A 20,171-nucleotide genomic window follows, 5' to 3' on the forward strand; every position below is an offset into this window, starting at 1 on the left:
TTCCTGTTGTTATAGTTGGTGTCATTCGAGGTTTGTGTGGCTTCAATTTGCCAGTTTCTCAGCAGTAGAGTAAGCCCAAAGCTACACTTATTTTTTCTTTTTTCTATGGCATTAATACTGGGGAGTTGGTTTATATTTTCATCTAATGATGTCCTAAACATTATAATAAAATAAGAAATATATAAATACAAGTTAAATGATTATTTTGACAATGTCTATAGCTCAAGGAAAGCAGTAAAAGGAAAGATCATTTCAAAAAATGTAGTCAATAAATCAGGCTAATGTGATATGTCATATAAAGGTGATTCAAGAAGCAGATGATAAGTAAATAGTTGTTCTCCATCTTTCTATGTTATTTTATCTTTACATCGATAGACAAAGGTTTTATTTACTTACCTTTGAGCTTCCAGCCTAGCATCTAGAACACAGTAAGCATTCACTAAATGTTTGCCAAAAGTACAAATAAGTGAATGGAAATAGACCTGAACCTCATATCATTTTTTTAATTCTTGTCATATTAACATTGCTTGCTCCAAGTTGCAATCCACTACCTGGATAAAGCAAATGTATCATGATAGAACGTGGCTCACTATCTTCCTCAATGATTTATCGTACACATCATTTTTAGAATTAAGATCCGAGACCACAGACCATTAAAGCCAGAAGGCACCTTAGAGAACATTTGAGTCCATTCCTTTATTTTGTAAATAAAACCACAAGTCCAGAAAGGCAGAGAAAATTTTAAATTAACTCCTAATCACACGACTCAGAGCCAAGACCAAACCCTGTTCTCCTAGTTCTCAGGCCAGTTTCCTTTAGTGACACCATGATAAGCGTCCATGCCAAGAACTCTGGAGTTCTGAGAGCTGCGTTTCAGTCTTCTTTATTATGGTGTAAAGTCAGTCAATATACTTCCTTGAATACTACTTTCCTCATTTCTAAAGAAGAGACAGTAAATTTCATCAGACTTCAGAGTATGTTATATAACTAATGACACTGCATATGTTATTGCTATTTATTGCTCTGAGTTATTTATCAGCATCTAACTGTTTATTTCATTATGCCAGCTTTATATTTATTTAGTGCTCAATCTTCTAGGAATACTGAAAATTTATCAAGACATATTCTTATACGTTTCACGTATAAAGAGAACGTTTGACAACCGATGTATAAGATCATTGTGAATAATTTGAAATGTTAGTGATGAGAGAATGTGTTGTGTTCATAAGGATATTTTTAACCTAATGTACCTTCCTCCAGAACTGTAGTTAAAGCATTATTCTTAGAGAAGTAAATGTAAGTTATAAAAACTTACTATTATTCATTTATTGATTATGAATTTTTCATTTATTCAGACGTCTAGACTTGCAGATGACTTTTCAAAGAATCTCCTTAAGCCACCTTATTTTATATTACTCCTTAAAGCTGCTTCTCTGTTGTCGTTATTGAAAGAATATGATTATGTAATCAGACTCCATCAACTGGGATAAGGATTATTTGTGGCTTATACTGTATTAGCCACAGACATTTTCTGATAAGAGGATACTGGGCATAATTATAGCGTAACGTAACATTACATCTATCCATGACTTCGAGTGAAAAATCATCCCTCATAAATGTAAATACTGTGGTTGAGTAAGACTTGATATCTAATGGAATTCATAATTATAAGTAAATTCAAACATGGATGTTGAAGGATACTCACTAATGTGAAAAAAACTACCCTATTTAAGATGTCCTCTCAACATTTACTGTTAACCAGAAACATAACAAGGGAAATAGAAATTTGGGGAATGAGTAAAATTTTAGTGTTTATGGGTGTGGATGTTAGTTCTATAATGTGTTTTAGTGATTATGGTAAAAGATCTCAGTGAAACCAGTCTGTTTGCTGTATAGAGGTGAGCTGTCCATTCAAAACAAGCTATTAGTGACGGCAGCTAGCAAGTTTTCAGGTTTATATTCAGAAGTAAACTTACAGACTTCCCATAGCTATAAGGAGAAATCCCAGTGAATAAAACTTCTATTTGTTGTAGTCTTCACCAGTTCTTCAAAGTTAGAACCAATACACTATTCCTTTTTGATTCTCCATGCCTGAGATTTTATTTTTAAAGCTATTTTCCCAAGCTAATTGTTTCCCTACCATGGGCTTCTTCCTCTACAATCTCTCTAAATGACAGTTTAAATGAATATAGTATTAATGTTATAGGTGAAATCTAATTTATTTGTTTGTTCATTTGTTTATTAACTTTCAGTTGAGGATAATTTTGTCTAAAGACTTTTGTCCACATTGGTTTTGTTGTTAATAAGTACCAGACTTCCCCACATAATCTGAAATAAATGCTTTGGGAGGAGATCGACTGTGTCTGTAGCTCCCAGGCAAGTTTCAGTGCCAGGACGTATTCAGCCAATAAAATGCTTATGCTTACTTTGTGGAGCGCTGTGTGCTTTGAAAGTGTTTCCATCCCAAACATTTAACGACTGGTGATAAGACCATGGAAACTTTTAGTAGCCCTGCTCTCCACTCCTTCTCCTCTTAGCAGAACAGGCTAGTTCTTCAATGCCAAATCTATGAGATTACAATGTCCCTATTGAACTAAAAAGATACTCACACCATACATAATACTTTTGTTTACCCACCTAAACTATTCATTATCATGAAAAAAAGAAGTCTAACAGAATCAACAGAAAGAAAATATGTAGAATACCTGTTTGGGAATTTAGTGATACGCACAAATTTAGAAATGCTGCCCATTTATTTAGATACCATAAGATCAAGTTATACCTACATTTATTTGTGCTCTCGACTCATACTGGAAATTTTCAAATGTGTACTTGTCAGATCTTCTCTGTCGCATCTTAAATAGTCTGGCACCACGGTTACTGAGATGGGATAGTTCTTCCAACATGATGTCTTTGGGAATGCTGACCTTTTTGCCCAGGTCCATGCCATCTACATCTGTAAAACAGTATTCATGTGCATGAAATCCTCAAGGCAAGCATTTTTAAATCCTTTGCTAAATTCCATAATTTATTGCCTGCTATATGCTGGTATGACTAAGCGATGGGCTCTTTACGCACACTGCCTTGGGTTGAATCTTGGCTCCACTCCTTTCTAACTCCATGATCATAGATACGCTGCTTATTTTTTCTAAACCTCAATTTCCTCATCTCTAAAGTGGGGCTAATAGTAATAATACCTACCACATGGGTTGATATGAGGATTAGATAAAACGCTTCATGTAAGGCACTTAGCATGGTACTTAGCACATAGAAAGAGTGACTGAAGATTAGCTAATGACACTATTAATATACTTGGTGAGTTTTCAAATAGCACTGCTTTAGAGTTATCTTAATAAGCTCTGTTTGCTCCTCACATTTGTACGTATCAGTTTGAGCTGTCCCTATTATTAGAATGCCTGCCCTTCCGCCCACATCACCCTATTTCTCTGTCTCTGTCAAAATAATGTTCAGTCTTCATCCAGCACCAAGGAGCCTAGCATAAAGCAAGCAGTGATAGGTATTGAATGAACAAATCCTCCTCAATTCAGCTCAAGGGCCATTTCTGTGACTCCCTTTGCTAAAATCTCTACTCATAATGATCCATGCCTTCTCTGTATTCCCATAGAATTGAATTACAATTACTTGATTCCATTTTACTTATTTTATGGTTTGCATTTTTTTTTTATGTTTTAGTCTTCATGACTCCCGTGCCTTAGATATAGGAGATGTTCAATAAATGAGTGTTATTTTCTATTTCTAGTACTGAAGGACTTTTTTAAAATCCAAAAGAGATGAAACTTCTCCACTTTCTCCTTTAATCAGAAATACATTTCTGTGAAATCCACACAGTTCTTTTGCCAGTGTGGACTGTTGTTGAATGCACAGGAAGAAAAATTGGACCATCATTAAGATAAATGATTATTCTGATTGATGGGGACAACATTTTTTGATGATGTGACATATTCACCATAATAATTAGGCTTTTGAGGTATTTAGAGATAAAGCAACAGAATTATTTATTAAATTTTCTCCCTATTTTGCTTTGAAAAAAATCTATTTGTTTACATATTTTGATGTTACATGGAGAAGAGCTCCACTAATTATAAAAATTATAATATCAAGACTTCTGCTTCTAAGAAGATAGAGGAGATATATTTTCCCATATACTTCTACTAAATACAACTAAAAATCCTGGACGTTATGTATAAAATAAGTATAAGAAGACTCTGAAAGTTGGAGAGAAGAAGGGAGACGTGCAAGGGACATCAGGACTCCAGGAACAACATGGTGGTGAATTATCTGCGTTTTCTTTTAGCTTCCTTTATCTCACTTAGAGCTGAAAATGCTAGGAACCCAGAAACACCAACAGGTACAGACAAAAAAATCTCGAACAAAACACTGTTCTCTCTAGCCAAAAGACTAGGAAAGGAGCAATCTAGCAGGACAGAAAGCTTTTAGACAATAGCCACTCTACTTTAGCCAAATGCCACAGAAAAAACTTTTGCCCCACTCATGTCAACAAAATCCCTGTGGGGAGCCCAGAATTTTACCCTTGTGAGGCTGTAACAAGGTGCCCCAATACTCCCACTGGGGTGGTATAAGAGCAGCCAACCAGGAAGCTGGAACTTTCATCCTTGTTGGCCAGTAACAACCCTCCCTGCCTGCAGTGTTAGTGGAGACTATCTAGGGATTCCAGACTCCCACCCCCACCTCAAGTTTCAATGGGGGCCGAGTGGGGAACCTGGACTTCTACTTCCACCTACCAGTGATGAGGTGGCCCTCTCCTCCCCCTGCTGAAGCAGTGTCAGACCAATATAGATGAAACAAAAGATTAAATAAGAGCAAAACTCTCAGAAACTAATATGAAATATTTCAGCTCACATAAAAAATCAAGCAAGAACCAGGACGATCTCAAACTGAATGAAAAAAGATGTCAATACTGAGATGATTGAGATATTAAAATTATCTAACAAAGATTTTAAGGCAGCCATGACAAAAACGCTTCAAAGAACAATTATAAAGCTTTTGGAAACAAATGAAAAAAATTAGAAAGCTTTACAAAGAAATAATAAGTTGTGGCAGAGAAATAAAAGATGTACAGAACCAAACAGAAACTTTAGAACTGAAAATACAATACCAAAATAGAAAGTTCAGTGGATAGACTCAACAGCAGAGTGGAGGGGACAAAAGAAAGAATCAGTGAACTGAGAGAATAGAAATTACCCAATAAGAACAACAGAGAAAAAAAGAGACTGAAAAGAAAAATGATCAGAGCCTTAGGGATTTGTGGAACTATAACAAAAGATAGCATTTGTGTCATTGAAATCCCAGAAGGAGAGAAGGAGGGTGGGGCTAGAACACTACTCAAAGAAACAATGGCTGAAAACTTACTAAATTTGGCAAGAGACATAAACCTACAGATTCAAGAAGCTAAGAATATCCTATACAAGATAATTCTATAGAGCACCACAACAAGACATATTATAAAATTCTAAAAACTAAAGGCTAAAGGAAAAATCTTGAAAACAGCCAGAGAAAAATGACAACTTCCTATAGGAATAAAATAAAATGAGAATGACAGTGGGATTCTCATCAGAAACCATGAAGCCTAGAAGGAAGTGACACAAAAGTACTGAAAGAAAAGAATTGTCAACCCAGAAGCTGATACCCAGTGAAAATATCCTTTAGGAATAAAGGGAAAATTGAGACATCTTCAGATGAAGGAAAACTAGGAGAATTTTTTACCTGATGACAGCCTCAAAGAATGGTTTGGGCTGCTGTAACAAAATACCAAAGACTGGTGGTTTATAAACAACAGAAATTTATTTCTCACAATTCTAGAGGAGAGAAGTCTAAGATCCGGGTGCCGGCATGGTTGGGTTCTGATGAAAGCCCTCTTCTGGGTTGCAGACTGCTGACTTCTTGCTGTATTTTCACCTAGCAGAAGGGAAGAAGGAGCTCTCCAGGCTCTCTTTTATAAGGACATTAATCTCATTCATGAGGGCCACACCCTTATCACCTAATCACCTCCCAAAGACCCCACATCCTAATACCGTCACATGGCTCATTAAGATTTCAGCATATGAATTTGGGGGGGGAGATAAACATTCATACTATACAAATAGCTAAAGGAAGTTCCTTAAATGGAAAGGAAACAATAAAAGGAGGAACTATGGAACATCAGGAACGAAAAAAGAATATAGCAAGCAAAAATGTGGTAAATACAATAAGCTTCTTTTCTCCTCTTGAGTTTTCTAAATTATGTTTGATGATAGAAGCAAAAATTATAACACTGATATAATTATAAATGTGTGTAGAAGATATTTAAGACAATTATATTACAAACAGGAGAGGATAAAGGGACATGAAGGTAGGTAAGGTTTATATACTTCACTTGAACTGATAAAATGACATCAGTAGACTTTGATAAGTTATGCACATATAATGTTATGCTTAGAGCAACTACTAAAAGCTATAGAAATACACTTGAAAACACTATAGATAAATAAAAATGGAATTCTAAAAAATGTTCAAGTAATCCTATAGGAAGGTATGAAAAGAAAACAAATTAGAAACAGAGACAACAAACAGAAAATAAAAAGCAAAATGATAGACTTAATCCATAATTATGTTAACCAACAGTGCTCTAAATATACCAATTAGAAGATGGAGATTGGCAGATTGGATTAAAACATGACCCAACTACATACTGTCTACAAGAAACTCACTTCAAATACAGTAATATAGGCAAGGTGAAAATAACAGGATGGAAAAGGATATATCAAGCAAATATTAATCAATGGAAAGCAGGAGTGGTTATATTAATATCTGATAAAATGGACTTCAAAGAAAATTACCAGGGACAGAAAAGGACATTATGTCATGATTAAAGTGCCAATCCACCAAGAAACCCTAGAAATCCTACGTGTGTATGCACCAGAAAACAGAGCTGCAGATGGAGCAAAAACTGGTACAACTAAAAGGATAAATAGACAAATCCGCAGTTATAGTTGGAGATTTCAACATCCCTCTCTCAACAAGTAATAAAACGACAGACAGAAAATCAGCCAAGATAAAAAGGATTCACCAACACCATCAACCAGTAGGCTCCAATCAACCTTTACAGAACTCTACTGAACGACAACAGAATGCACATTCTTTTTGAGTGCCTGTGGAACACATACCAAGCTGGACTGTAAAATAAACCTCATCAAATTTAAAATATTTGAAATTATACAGAGAATGATCTCTGGTCACAAAGGAATCACACTAGACATCAGTAACAGAGAGATAACAGGAAAATCTCCAAACATTTGGAAACTAAACAACACTCTTCTAAATAATCCAGGGGTCAACGACAAAGTCTCAAGGGAAGTAAAAAATTCATTGAACTGAATGAAAATGAAAATATAGCATATCAAAATTTATGAGACAGATAATGCAGTGGTGAGAGGGACATTTATAGCACTTAATGCATATATTAAAAAAAAGGAAAAGTTTCAAATCAATTTTCTAAGCTTCCAACTCAAAAATCTAGAAAAAGAAGAGCAAAATAAACCCGAAGAAGGAGAAGGAAATATTAAAGATAAGAGCAGATATTTAAAACAGGAAAACAATAGAGAAAATCGATTCAGCATGAGATGCTTTTTGAAAAGATCAATAAAACTGACAAATCTGTAGCTAGACTGCCATACAAAAAAACGTAGACGACACAAATGATCAATATCAGGACAAAGGAGGGGATATCACCACAGACACTGCAGGCAGCAATGGCTAATGAGAGAATACTATGAACAACTCTACACGTAAATTTGAAAACTTAGGAAAAACTGACCAATTCCTTGGAAATCACAAAGTGCTACATCTCACCTCATAAGAAGTAGATAATTTAATTAATCCTGTAACTATAAGACAATTGAGTCTATGATTTTAAAATATCCCAAAAAAAGAAATCTTCAGCCTTGGCTGGTTTCACAGGAGAATTGTACCAAACATTTAAAGAAGGATTAGCAGCAATGCTACACAACCTCTGCCTGAAAATAGAAGAGGAGGGAACACTTCCCAACTGACTTATTAAGCTAATGTTACCCTGATACCAAAACCAAACAAAGACAACACGTGAAAAAGAAAGCTACAGATCAATATCTCTCATGCATACAGAAGGAAAATTTCTTAACAAAATATTAGTCAATAGAATTCAACATTATACAAAAAGAATTCTACACCATGAGCAAGTGAGTTTTATTTCAGGGATACAAGGCTGGTTCAATATTCTTAAACTAATGTATTCCATCATATTAACAGGCTAAAGAAGAAAATTCACATGATCATACCTTTGGGATCTAGGACTGGGCAAAGTGTTGTTAAACTTGACACCATAAGCACAATCCATAAAAGGAAAAATTGATAAACTGGGCTTCAGCAAAATTAGGAACTTTTACTCTGAGAAAGACTCTGTTAAGAGGATGAAAACAAAAGCTACAGAGTGGGAAACAATATTTGCGAAACGTATTTGACAACAGGCTAGAATGTATAAAGAACTCTTAAAAGTCACCAGTAAAAAAGCAAACAGTCCAATTAGAACATGGGCAACAAACACGAAGAGACATTTCACCAAAGAAGATACACAGATGGCAAATAAGCATACGAAAAGATGCTCAACATCATTAGTCATCAAGGAAATGCAAATTAAAACCACAATGAGATATCACTATACAGATATCAGAATGGCTAAAATGAAAAATAGTGACAGCACCTAATGCTGGGGAGGGTGTGGAAAAACCGGGTCACTCCTATATTGCTGTTGCACGTGTAAAATGGGACAGCCACTCTGAAAAATAATTTAAGAGGTTCCATTAAAAACTGAATGAAGAACTACCAGCAACACGGGCATTTATCCCAGGGAAAGGAAAGCTTATGTTGATACAAAAACCTATATACAAATGTTCATAGCAGCTTTATTCTTAGTAATAAAAGACCAGAAACAACCCAGATGTACTTCATTGGGTAAATGGTTAAACACACTGTGGCCCATCCGTACCATGGTACTCAACAATAAATAGGAACAAACTATTGAAACACACAACACCTGGATCTATCTCCAGAGAATCACACTGAGTGAAAAAGCCAATCCCCCAGGCTACATACAGTATGATTCCATTTTTTGGCATTGTTGAAATGAAAAACTACACATAAAAATGCGGAGCAGATTAGCGATTGGCAGGAGTGTCTTAACGGTATCATCGTCAATATTCTGGTTGTGTACTACAGATATAGTACAGATATTGTACTACAGTTTTGCAAGATGTCACCATTGGGGGAAGTTGGGATAGCTCTGTGTTATTTCTTACAACTGCATGGGAACTACAATTATCTCAAAATAAAAAGTTTAATTAAGAGCTACAAGCCATGAAAGACATGAGTGATCCTTAAACGTATATTGCTAAGTGAAAGAAGCTAGTCTATAAGGGCTGCATACTGTATAATTCCAACTATATGACATTCTGGAAAGACAAAACTATAGAAGACAGTGAAAGGATCAGTGGTTGCCTGGGGCTTGGGGGGAGGGAGGGGGGCGGGATGAAGAGATGGAGCACCAGGACTTTTTAGGGCAGTGAGACGATTCTGTATGATACTATAACGGCAGATACATGACATTATGCCTTCATGAAAACCCATAGAACAGCACCGCACAAAGTGTGAGCCTTAATGTAAACCATGGACTTTAGTTAATAACGGTATATCAATATAGGGTTACCAATCATCACAAGTATACCACATTCATACAAGATGTTAGTAATAGGGGAAACGGTGTGTTGGGAGGAGAAGGGGTATGTAGGACCACTCTATACTTTCTGTTCAGTTTTTCTGCAAACCTAAAACTGCTCTAAAAAGTAAAGTCTATTATTAAAAAAAAGTTCAGTTTAAAAAAATTTCATAGCCCTTCCTAATACAATGCAGAGCAGTGTTGTCTGCTCTTGAGGATGCCAGAAAAATAAAAAAAGCTGTGCTTTACCATCGCCAGGGATGGCAGAAATAGCTTGTGGAGGAGGAGAAAGCACACGGCGGAGGAGATGCGGGTATTTTCTAGCAGCTTCCTGAGTTTGTTTGCCAGCCCTGCTGAGTTCTACAGGGACTGTTTGCCTTTGTTTATTTCAAGTGTTGGAGGCTCTGTCGCCTGTGCTTGGAGCAGGCAAGGAGGAGCTGGGTTATTTCTCAGTGTGTCTCTGACTACATACCTCAACACTCTAGAAAGTGTGACACGGGTGGGCTATTCCAACTTTTTGATTCTGGAATCAGAATAGCAAGTTCCGTCTAGATCACAAAGGATAGAAGTCTCAGTATTGCTTAGGGTAATTTGGTCCAATACCAGGGGAGGGGAGAATCTCCTTCCTTAAATGCTTCTTAAAATAATTCAATTAGCAACACAGAGGGGGAGAGAGAAAGAGAGAGAGAGGAAGAAAATAAAATAATAACACGAAAAGTCGAAAGCCACAGATTTTTGTCCATTAACCTTTTCCAGAAATACATATTCTACACAATGTGGTTATATATTACAAATAATGTTTTTAAACAAATTTAGATTTTTCCTGAAAAATTTTTCTAATGGGACATTTTCAAGAAATAAAAATGCCCTGGAGCTAGCAGCCATGAGGTAATGCAGAGATGACAGTCCTCACGGTGATGGAACCTTTCTCCTTACGATTAAGGCTACGAAGGTTTTCCATAAAGAAACCAAAACAGGGGTACAGCTTTTCTCTTCCTCCTCCTTTCTGTTACCAATTTGAGTCATTATAAACAATTAAATGAAAATAGAAGTGCTAGAAAAAAAGAATAGCGTGTTATTACATTAATTTCTATAAATTCTAAATTCCAAGCTATGGCTTGTAAGTTTAATTTTGGGGCCCCAAAACAAAAATTAGAGAAAATGTTTTTATCTCATTTTCCTCTTCCTAGTGGCCGGCCTCCAATATTAGCTGACTCCACCAACATTTCTGAAATAAACATGTGACTTAAGTGAATTCCATCCCTCTGGCGCCTGAGATTTACAGTACTCTTCTGGGGTATGTTTTATAGGAATTAATCACCTTTGTGAATGATTCAGGAACAGGGATGTGACCTGACCTAGACCAATGAGAGTGACGACCAGGACTTTTCTTTGTGAATGTTGTGCCAAAGATGCTTTCTTTCTTTGCTGCATGTAAGCACAGAAGTATACTGCCCAGGAACCTGTTGGCAAGCACTTGGCAGGATGATAGAGCCAGACTTGGGATGAAGCTTATGCCAAGGAAATCAGAATAGAGACAGAGAGAGAAAGAAACCAGGTCCTTGATGGCACCATTGAGCCACTAGATGAAGCCTTACCAGATCACATCTGAACTTTTCAGTTATGGGAGCCAACAAACTCCCTTATTGTTTAAGCTAGTTGGTTTCTGATTTTCTGTTGTTTTCAACTAAGAGCATGCTAACTGATGTAGTTATTCTCTCTAGACCTTTGTCTCACTGATGTAGGTCCAAGCAGCATATGATTGGAGTCACAAGGAAGAGTGAGGAAGCCTAACCTAGAAGCCCAGTAATGGGGGGGGGGTGGAGCGTGGGGCTCAAAGGGAGAAGAGAGCAGAGACGTGAAGAAAATGGATATACCCCTGGCCACAGACTTCTTTGGGTTCATAAGAAACATTCACTCCTTTTTAGCAGAGCACTACAACCATCACTCAAGCTGCTACGAGGAGTAGGTGTGCAACAAGAGCCATGAAGAGCTTACCTAACCTCAAAGGAGCATGCAAAGAAATAATCAGCTGGCACAGTCCATTATTACTAGGAAATTTATACCATGAGATGGGAGAAATAAGAGACAAAAGAAAAAGGGAGGAGAAGGCACACAAGGTAATTGACCAACTCTCAACCTCTTCTTCATACTCCATTCTACTTCCATAAAGCCTATATTTTCTCCCTCCTACTCATAAGTAATAGACAGTAAGTTAATTGGCTTTGAGTGGCCATCTGAAGTTGTTACGGATCTCTGGGGCCAGGAGCACTAGAGGCGCAGTCCAGTGGTGTGCTGGAGCAAGTTGTACTGATTCGCAAGAATTGATTGACAAATTTTCAGGAATTCTGCAAGCCAGTAATTAAACTCAGTGAACACAAGCATTACTAAAATTAAATTATGTAAAATTAATAATTAGATAAATTATATTAAAAAACAAAGCAATAAATACTCAAACAGTATCACTTTCTAAATCTTTTACTACTTTTTGCTATCATCTATGCTCTTGACCTTATTTAGATCCATTGTATCTGTATCTTGGAAATATTATATAATGTTATATTCCTGCTCATCTCTTCCCAAGTCTGTGTTCAGTGCCTCCTTGAAATTTCAGTAGCTTGAAATTGGCCATGGTGGGAATATTTATACCATAGAAATTGGCAAACTCTACAGAGCAAGGCCTTTCTCCTCCCAAAGAACCAGTCGTTAAACATTTACTAGCATACTACTAGACACAGGAATATATTAAGTCAACATAATTTGTGTAAACAAACAACAAAAGACATAAACTAAACTCTCCACAGTTTTCTTCCATTCCCTTCCAATAGTTAAATTTATGATGTAACTGGAGCAGGAGTTCCAGACCATCTGTGGGTTGGGGAATCTATTGTATGAACACTCTCATTACTCAAAACTTCAGAGTGAAGAACTCTATCAACTAAGCACATAGAATTCTGTGATCAGCTGTTCCCTGCCCTTTGTTGCAAACCCCTGGGCAGGGTCTGAAGAGTGTGTTTAATTTGGATGCCTGGTAAATGATATAACTTATTCAGGATGCATATTCTTGCCCTGATGGATTAGAAGGTTGTCTTTGTGGCATTAGATCATCTATTGAAAATAATATTGCTAGGCATACTTTCCTACTGATGTCATTTATAGTGGTCCAGAATTTTCTATTTATTCTTTAAAGATATTATAGGAGTTTATTATATTTTGCTACTATTTCAAAGAAATCAGTGATTGTGTTTGAATAGTTAAATATCAAATTGTATAAAGATATAGACATATAACTTTAGGGTCTTGACAACGATCTAATTTCCACAAAAAAACCCACAATTTTTAATCTACTAGAAATATTAAATAGCTGTTACCAATATTCTTTCTCAGTAGTGTCCTCAAATATATAATATTTTTGTAGTTAAATTAAGACAAAATCTCACATTAGAAAGTTCAAATATTTTGATTTTTGAGTATACTTTCTTTCCACTTTCATGCTGTGGAGCCACATTCCTATAAGTACTAGAAAGCAAGTGGAAAAGTGCATTTTATTGGGAGAATATGCATGACTTTTGACAATGTGATCTGTTCCTTTTTCAAGCCTTCCATCAATGTGCAGGCTTTCCAGCAGACACTGGACTTAAATTCCTCTAAAAGGAAACATTCTTTTTTTTCACATTTGTTTCAGAGGTCAACATTCTGAAACTTGGTCAACAAACACTTATGTGTGCACAGGTAGTTCTGCATTGTTAATTTGAAATTTTGATCCTGTCAAAGAACCCTATTTAGTTACATCAGTGAATCCAATTCATAGTTTGCAAAGCTACCCACTTACAGTTAATTGTAGTAAGACAAAAGATCTTTTAAAGCTGTTTCCCCATGAGTCACTGGCAGTTGCAATTCTGGTGAAATGAGCAAAACCAGTGGAGGGGAGTTACCTGAAACTGACTTGCTTTAAGATGGTCCTATGGATTTACTTACAAGCCTCATTGAGGCCAGGAGATTTTCTCTGCACTTGCACAGGCCTCTTCTGCCTGTTTACAGACAGTTGGCCTGTGTGGGTTGGACAGTTGTCCACAACATAGACATTATTGCATGATGCAACATACATATACACATATTATAAAAAAGGTAATAGTCCAGACCGTGATTTTGAATAATGCCTGAAAAAGACTACAATTGACAAAATATTTATTAATAATTTTCCTTACATTAAAAAGTTGACTTTGGAACCCATCTGGAATTCTTTATTTTCCTATTTCATATCTCTTTGCTTTGATTTGAGTTCTAAGACTATTTTATAAAGTGTTCAAAAATTTACTATTAATTAAAATATTATCATTTAATAGCTGTGTAAATCTATAAACAGTTAAGAAATGAGATTACCAATGTACTGAATTACACAAATTGAATTACACAAACGGAATCATCTAGTACTGTTTATTGGATGTACGTCTAGAGCATATCAGAGTGAAAAAAGATGAGGAAACTAGGATGATGGAACGATATGGCTAGAATTAAACACTGTACCTTCAACTTTGGGGTAAACTAGAATTTAGCTTAGTCCTCTGCTGCCACTTTTCTGGAGGGCCTTCTTAGTGATTTAGTAATCCATGGCATACTCAGAAAATCTATGAATTCACAAGATATTATTGCACATCAATTTTCAAAATAAAACATGCTTTTTCTTGGGTTATGAAGATGCTAATGAGAAAATTTAAGCCAAAGACAACTAACAAACTTGTATGCTGAAACATTATGTTAAGTTCTTCTTCTCCCTCAAACTTTTTACATTTACCTTTTTACTTTTTACATTTGATCTGTGGTCTTTAAGGCCTTCCGGGTATCCTCATTTTGATATTGATGACTTGATTAGTTACATTTTAAGATACAGGAAAAGTACAAGAGATCTTCACTTGTTCATCTGAAATTCGAGATTTTATACCCTGTACTTTTCAAAGTGATTTGCAATTTATGTGAATATTATCATTGCCTTTGTTATTGGTGGAGAAACTCACATACACTGTTTGCCTTCGGCACGTAGCTCAGTTAATTAGAATCACGGCGTTTTAGAATTAGATATATCAGCAAATCCAGCCTCCTCATTTTCAGATGAGGACTCTGATGTCTGGTCTGGAACCCAGGGCTCCCGGGCCCATATCAACAACAGCACTCCATTTAGAACCTCGGCTTCCTGTTTTCAGACTACAAACCTAAACTCTTTTCCTGAAATCACAAAAACGATCTGCTCAGTCCTCTTGTGTGCGCTGGGAAAGGCTGTTCACCAGTCATGGGGGAAAAAACAAACAAAATACGTACAAAAAAAGTTCATGCAGAGCCTAGGTGAAAAATTGTCGGATGAGTGAAGCAGCCTTAAGAGGCACTGTGGTATTCTCTAGGTCTGAAGCTCTTCTCAACTGTCAGCAGTGTCTGTGCCTAAGATTAGGGGACGGCGAACTCTCAGTTCTTCCTATGGGTATTTTAATTCCAATTCCTTTCCTCATCATTTTTGCACAGGTGCCAGTTGCTCTAGGGTGCCTCTCCTTGTTCCATTCTTGTTTCTCCTTCTCCTTCTCTATCAACTTATTGCTCCCTATCCTTTTATCCTGCCCTGTCTCTCTCTCTCTTCCTTCAATATTCAAGTCTGAGATGAGTTACTGAGTGAGAGTGGGACATGATGAACACTGGAGAATATGTGCAGATTCAGGAGTAAATAGCACAGGGCTGGTGGGCATGGAACTATTGTAAGCCATCTTTTCTTGCCCCCACAACTAAATCATGCATAGATAATGGCAAAATACTTGTGTGTTTCTGTCTGTCTTTCAGAATAGTGCTTATTAGATGGTAGCAACGTGGCTCTGATACTTCTGTATAAAGCTTAGAGGTTTTGTATCACAAGTAGCACAAGACAGCTACCCTCATCAGCTCTAATACTTCTAATGTGACGATGATCATGATACGATGATAAGGATGGTAAATCCGGAAGTATACAGGCTTAGTGTTAGGGGATACCTTTTATTAATTATTTGTTGGGAGTGTAGTATATTTGCTTCTAGTACATAATTTGACACCAAATCATAATGGGTCTGTATTAAGTGACAATTTGGGGTGTAGTTAGTAGATGCTGGGAGTTATCTACATTTTTACTCAAGCCATCCAGTTCTATGTGTTTTAGTCTATAAAGATAGGATTTCTCAGTAATCCTTTGAGGGTATTTCTCCTTTGGATGGAATGAGTGCTCTGATGTCAAACTCTCCCTTTTGATTACTATATTTTCTTACTGATTCGTCTCAAAGGCTCAACAGCCGTAGTCTCTCTCCCCCACAACAGGAACTGGACTGAACGCACAGCTTATGTTTAGAAGACAACTCGTTTAGCCATCTCATTGTCACAGTTCATTCTCCTCCAGGCTAAATGTTTTTGAAAGTGATATAAAAAATAAATGAGTTATGATACTGCAAAAAAAAGAAAATCCCGCACAGGGAAGAAGGGACAATTGTTCATCTTTATAAAGGACAATCCAGTTCAAATTTGGTTTATTTAGTCTTATAATTAAGACTGAAACAGTTGCATGCTTTAAATTATTCAGATTTTCACTGGTGTGAAGCGTTCGAAAGTCTGCAGGATTATTCCCACAAAGATTTCTCTGCAGTCCAGCTTTTATTTCTGCATCCTTAGAAAATATGATACCCCCCTACTTGGGTCTTTAAACACCATGTTGTATACAAACAGTAAAGTTCCATATAAGATGTGAGATGAAATAAGAGAGGGAAATTATTTAAGCTGTTTCATAAAGTACTTAAGTTATTTTATCTGAGATGAGTTAAAAAGAGTCTATGATTATCCTGTGTTATCTGGAATACTTGACCTCCTAACAAAGGCAGAGCATGTGACTCCACTTAAGGGGACTGGAACTCTACTTGGGTGGGAGGCTTCCGCAGACTTTAAATGGTCGGGACCTCCTGGGGGTGAGATAGTAGTTTTGAGGATTTTTCCCCTTGAGATATAACTGTATTTTTTCTTTATATTTCATTTAAAAAGTTGTTATACAAAAAAGGAAAAAGATATTCTTCCTCTTATAGGACTAACGTAGAGTACAATCCAACACATCGTTTAAACTGGAAATATGCTGAATGGATCAATTGATTTGTGATTATGATGCAATCAGAAAATGATAACTCATCTCAAGTCTAGTTTTACAGTACATAATTTAGTCTCAAACTGAGGTGATTATTTAATTTTTGCCTTATTGATCAGGAAAAATATTCAAGCAATTTCAAGTAAACTACCTGAAGCAGGAAATACAAAAAAAGCATAAAAATTTAAAAGAAGCATGAATTTCAGGACTTTGGATTGGTGTAAATTAAGTTCTGGGATCTGATTCAGAACTATTCTCACTTTATTCCAAGCTAGTATGACATCGTAGTGAAACATGGGGACTAAGTTAAATCCAGTATGGTGATTTTGTATTGCAGAGAATAGAAAACAAATCATAAAAGAACCCCTCAGATACGACTACCTTGTGTGGGGAGCGTCTAAAACAATCTGAGTGGTTCTATTCAGGTTCTTTATGGAAGGTGAAATATGAAAACACTATACTTACCCCATTCCCAGCTGCCACAACCAGATCTATGTCTTTATATCTCAATATTGTTCAGATAAAAGGTTACATTTCTTGTCAATAGAGAGGAATTAAGGAGGCATCCTGAAAACTCCGCAAATATATCCGGAATGGCTCAAATCAGCCCTTAAAAGGATCTAGATTCTACTTATTAACTTTTAAAATTGGTACTATCCCAGAGCTGGCCTGGTAGTGTAGCAGTTAAGTTTGTGCACTCTGCTTCAGTGGCCTGAAGATTGTGAGTTTGGACCCCCAGCATGGACCTACACATGGCTCAGCAAGCTATGCTGAGGTGGTGTCCCGCATACAACAAAGGGAAAGATTGGCACAGATGTTAAGTCAGGGCCAGTCTTCCTCACCAAAAAAAGAAGAAAAAAAGGTGCTATCCTTTACTCCTGAACAAAGTTGAATTTCCTTTATAACAATCAAAATGCAATGTATGAAACATTGCTGTCTAAAACTATTTGCTAAAACTTAAAGAAAAGGAGAGAGTACAATATTATTTTGCATCTAATTTATATTAAAAATTTTTTGAGTCCTATGCTTTGTGACTGCAAGAACTTTATATTTTCCTAGAAATTATAAATAAAAGTAGATTTTCACATAAAATATCTTGGTAAATCAATTGCTAAATATGAAGACTGCTTTCAGGGTTAAAAAAATTCACAATGAATATGAATTCCAACTTAGCTGTTGCAAAAAAAAAATGGATGATAGAATAATATGACTTATGTAACATAAGGTAAAAGAAATCGAGATAGACCATATGGAATGAACAATGAAGACAAGATTGTATGAGACCTGTCCAAAACAAACAAACGAAAAGAATTGAGAGTGAATTAACTTATACTGTGAAACGTGAAAGACAAGCCAAGCAGAATGTACATCAGCTGTCAGATTGCTTCATTCCTTTAGAGCAGTTGTTCATCTGAAAATAGCTTTCCAATGAGAAGGATGACTACGAAAGGATTAGTTACCATAGGCTTTTCCACACCCTCTGGAGCTCCAGGGTTGTTATGACAGAATAGCAAGAATTCAAAGATAGTAAACTATAGAATATTAACTAACATCAGGAAGGATCTACATTAATGCTGAGCTATATTACTGCTATGAAGAATTGTTATTGATACCATTTCCATGGATTTCTTTCATGATGGCTGATGCTTGCTGTTTCTTCTGCTTCACCATGGCATTATGTGATAGCATGGTTTTTTGTTCCCTGTTAAAAATAAAGGAACATTATTGAGACAATGTAAAGAACTCATTTGGAGTATTTTATAATCATCCTTTTGAAAGAGTCTCTTTGCTCTTTACTAAGAATTTATTATCGCTTTCTACAGAAAGACTTTTATATGCATTTGTCGTCTGGTGACAGAGCATGTTATGCGTTGACAGGCAATGTCACAGTAAACAGACAATGATTCTCAGACTTTCAGGCCCGCTCTTATCTGCACGCTAGCACAATGATCATCAGGCAATGAGGAACAGTGAAAGACCTGGCCTCCTTTCCCCTCCCTCCATTGTTTCCTTACTGGCCTTCATTTGTACCAGCATCCCAGTACATCAATTCCAGCAAACTGTAAGAACGAAGAAAGGACACCAGATTAAACCAGAACCCTTTGGTGGTGGCATTTTAATATTGGCATCAACAGCCTTCCTATAAAGCAAAGAATGCCCCTTTATGAGTCACAACTCTGAACTTCTTTGGCCAACTGACTAACAAAACATTTTAGGAAACGATATACTCACCTTGCTCTTAGATTGTGCTTTTCAGCAGGGATGAATCCCAATTTGTGGAAGAAAGACTGGAGATGGAATATGGATGGCACTTTGGCCCGATGGTTTTTATCCTTGAGCCTGGGACGGCATGGTCCCTAGCTCTGACTCAAACTGGGGACTGAGCCTTTCTGAAGAGACTGGCATCCAGCTGACATCAACTCACTATATATAGCACCAAATACTTCAGCTACTCATATCTTCCTGGCGAAAGGGAGAAACCGAGAAAGATTAGGTTCTCTCCATTGTGTTGTAGTGTGTGAGATAGTTGAATGAACATACAGAAAGTTTTTATGGAGCATAGTCTATTAGAAGAGATACAGGCAAAAGGGATTTAAAAACCTTTTTAAGATGTAGCTCTCACGCTACATCTTAATCGAGGTGGCAAGAGACACATACATGCATTAGAACAGAATGATAAGTTAACAATTAAAATGAAAGTATGGACAATAATATCTATGGAGTTTCAAGAAGAAAGAAAGCAACATCGGGTGGGTCAATAGAGCCATCCCTTAAGCAGGAGTGAGAACTTATGCAAGGGTCGGAAAAATGGGCAATATTTGAATGGTAATGTGGGGGAGCATTTAAAATGGCTCTAGCAGTTGAGCCATGAAGCTATCTGAGTAAAAGCTTAGACTCATCGCTGGGTCATGCTTTTTGAAGAGACCCTGTAGAGAACAGTGCCTACAAAGTTGGCTGGTCCCTGCAAGGTCTGGAGTCAAGGATTCCCATTTGGGAGAATGGCAGGATAAGAGATTTGGAAGGTAGGCCATGTTGGCCTCCTGCTGGTCTCTGAACACAGCAGCACGTTCCCAATTCTAGGCTTTTGCTTTTACTATTCCCCACTTCTTGGAACACGCTCTGCCCCTACCCACGTGGTTCACTCTCTCGCGCATTTAGGACTCCGCCCAACTATTGATTCCTTATAAAGTCTTTCCCCAATCACCTTGTCTAAAATATCACATGGTGCCTCCCTCTAGTTCCTTACTCTGCTTCATTTTATTTTGTATT

General features: G+C 36.7%; 1 protein-coding gene across 1 annotated transcript in view; it reads right to left on the reverse strand.

Moving 5' to 3' along the window:
• Positions 1–19,426, reverse strand: part of MYOZ2 (myozenin 2) — a 38,467-nt gene extending 19,041 nt beyond the window's left edge. Inside the window, exons 1-3 of the mRNA XM_001503234.7 lie at positions 19,134–19,426; positions 18,515–18,603; positions 2,787–2,956 (exon numbers count right to left, since the gene is read on the reverse strand). Coding sequence (XP_001503284.1) covers positions 2,787–2,956; positions 18,515–18,590 — 246 coding nt within the window. The 5' untranslated portion in view covers positions 18,591–18,603; positions 19,134–19,426. The remainder of the gene's footprint in view (positions 1–2,786; positions 2,957–18,514; positions 18,604–19,133) is intronic.
• Between the last annotated feature and the right edge of the window lie 745 nt (positions 19,427–20,171).

This window comes from Equus caballus, chromosome 2 (genome assembly GCF_041296265.1).
Source record: "Equus caballus isolate H_3958 breed thoroughbred chromosome 2, TB-T2T, whole genome shotgun sequence".
Classification (NCBI taxonomy): Eukaryota; Metazoa; Chordata; class Mammalia; order Perissodactyla; family Equidae; genus Equus; species Equus caballus.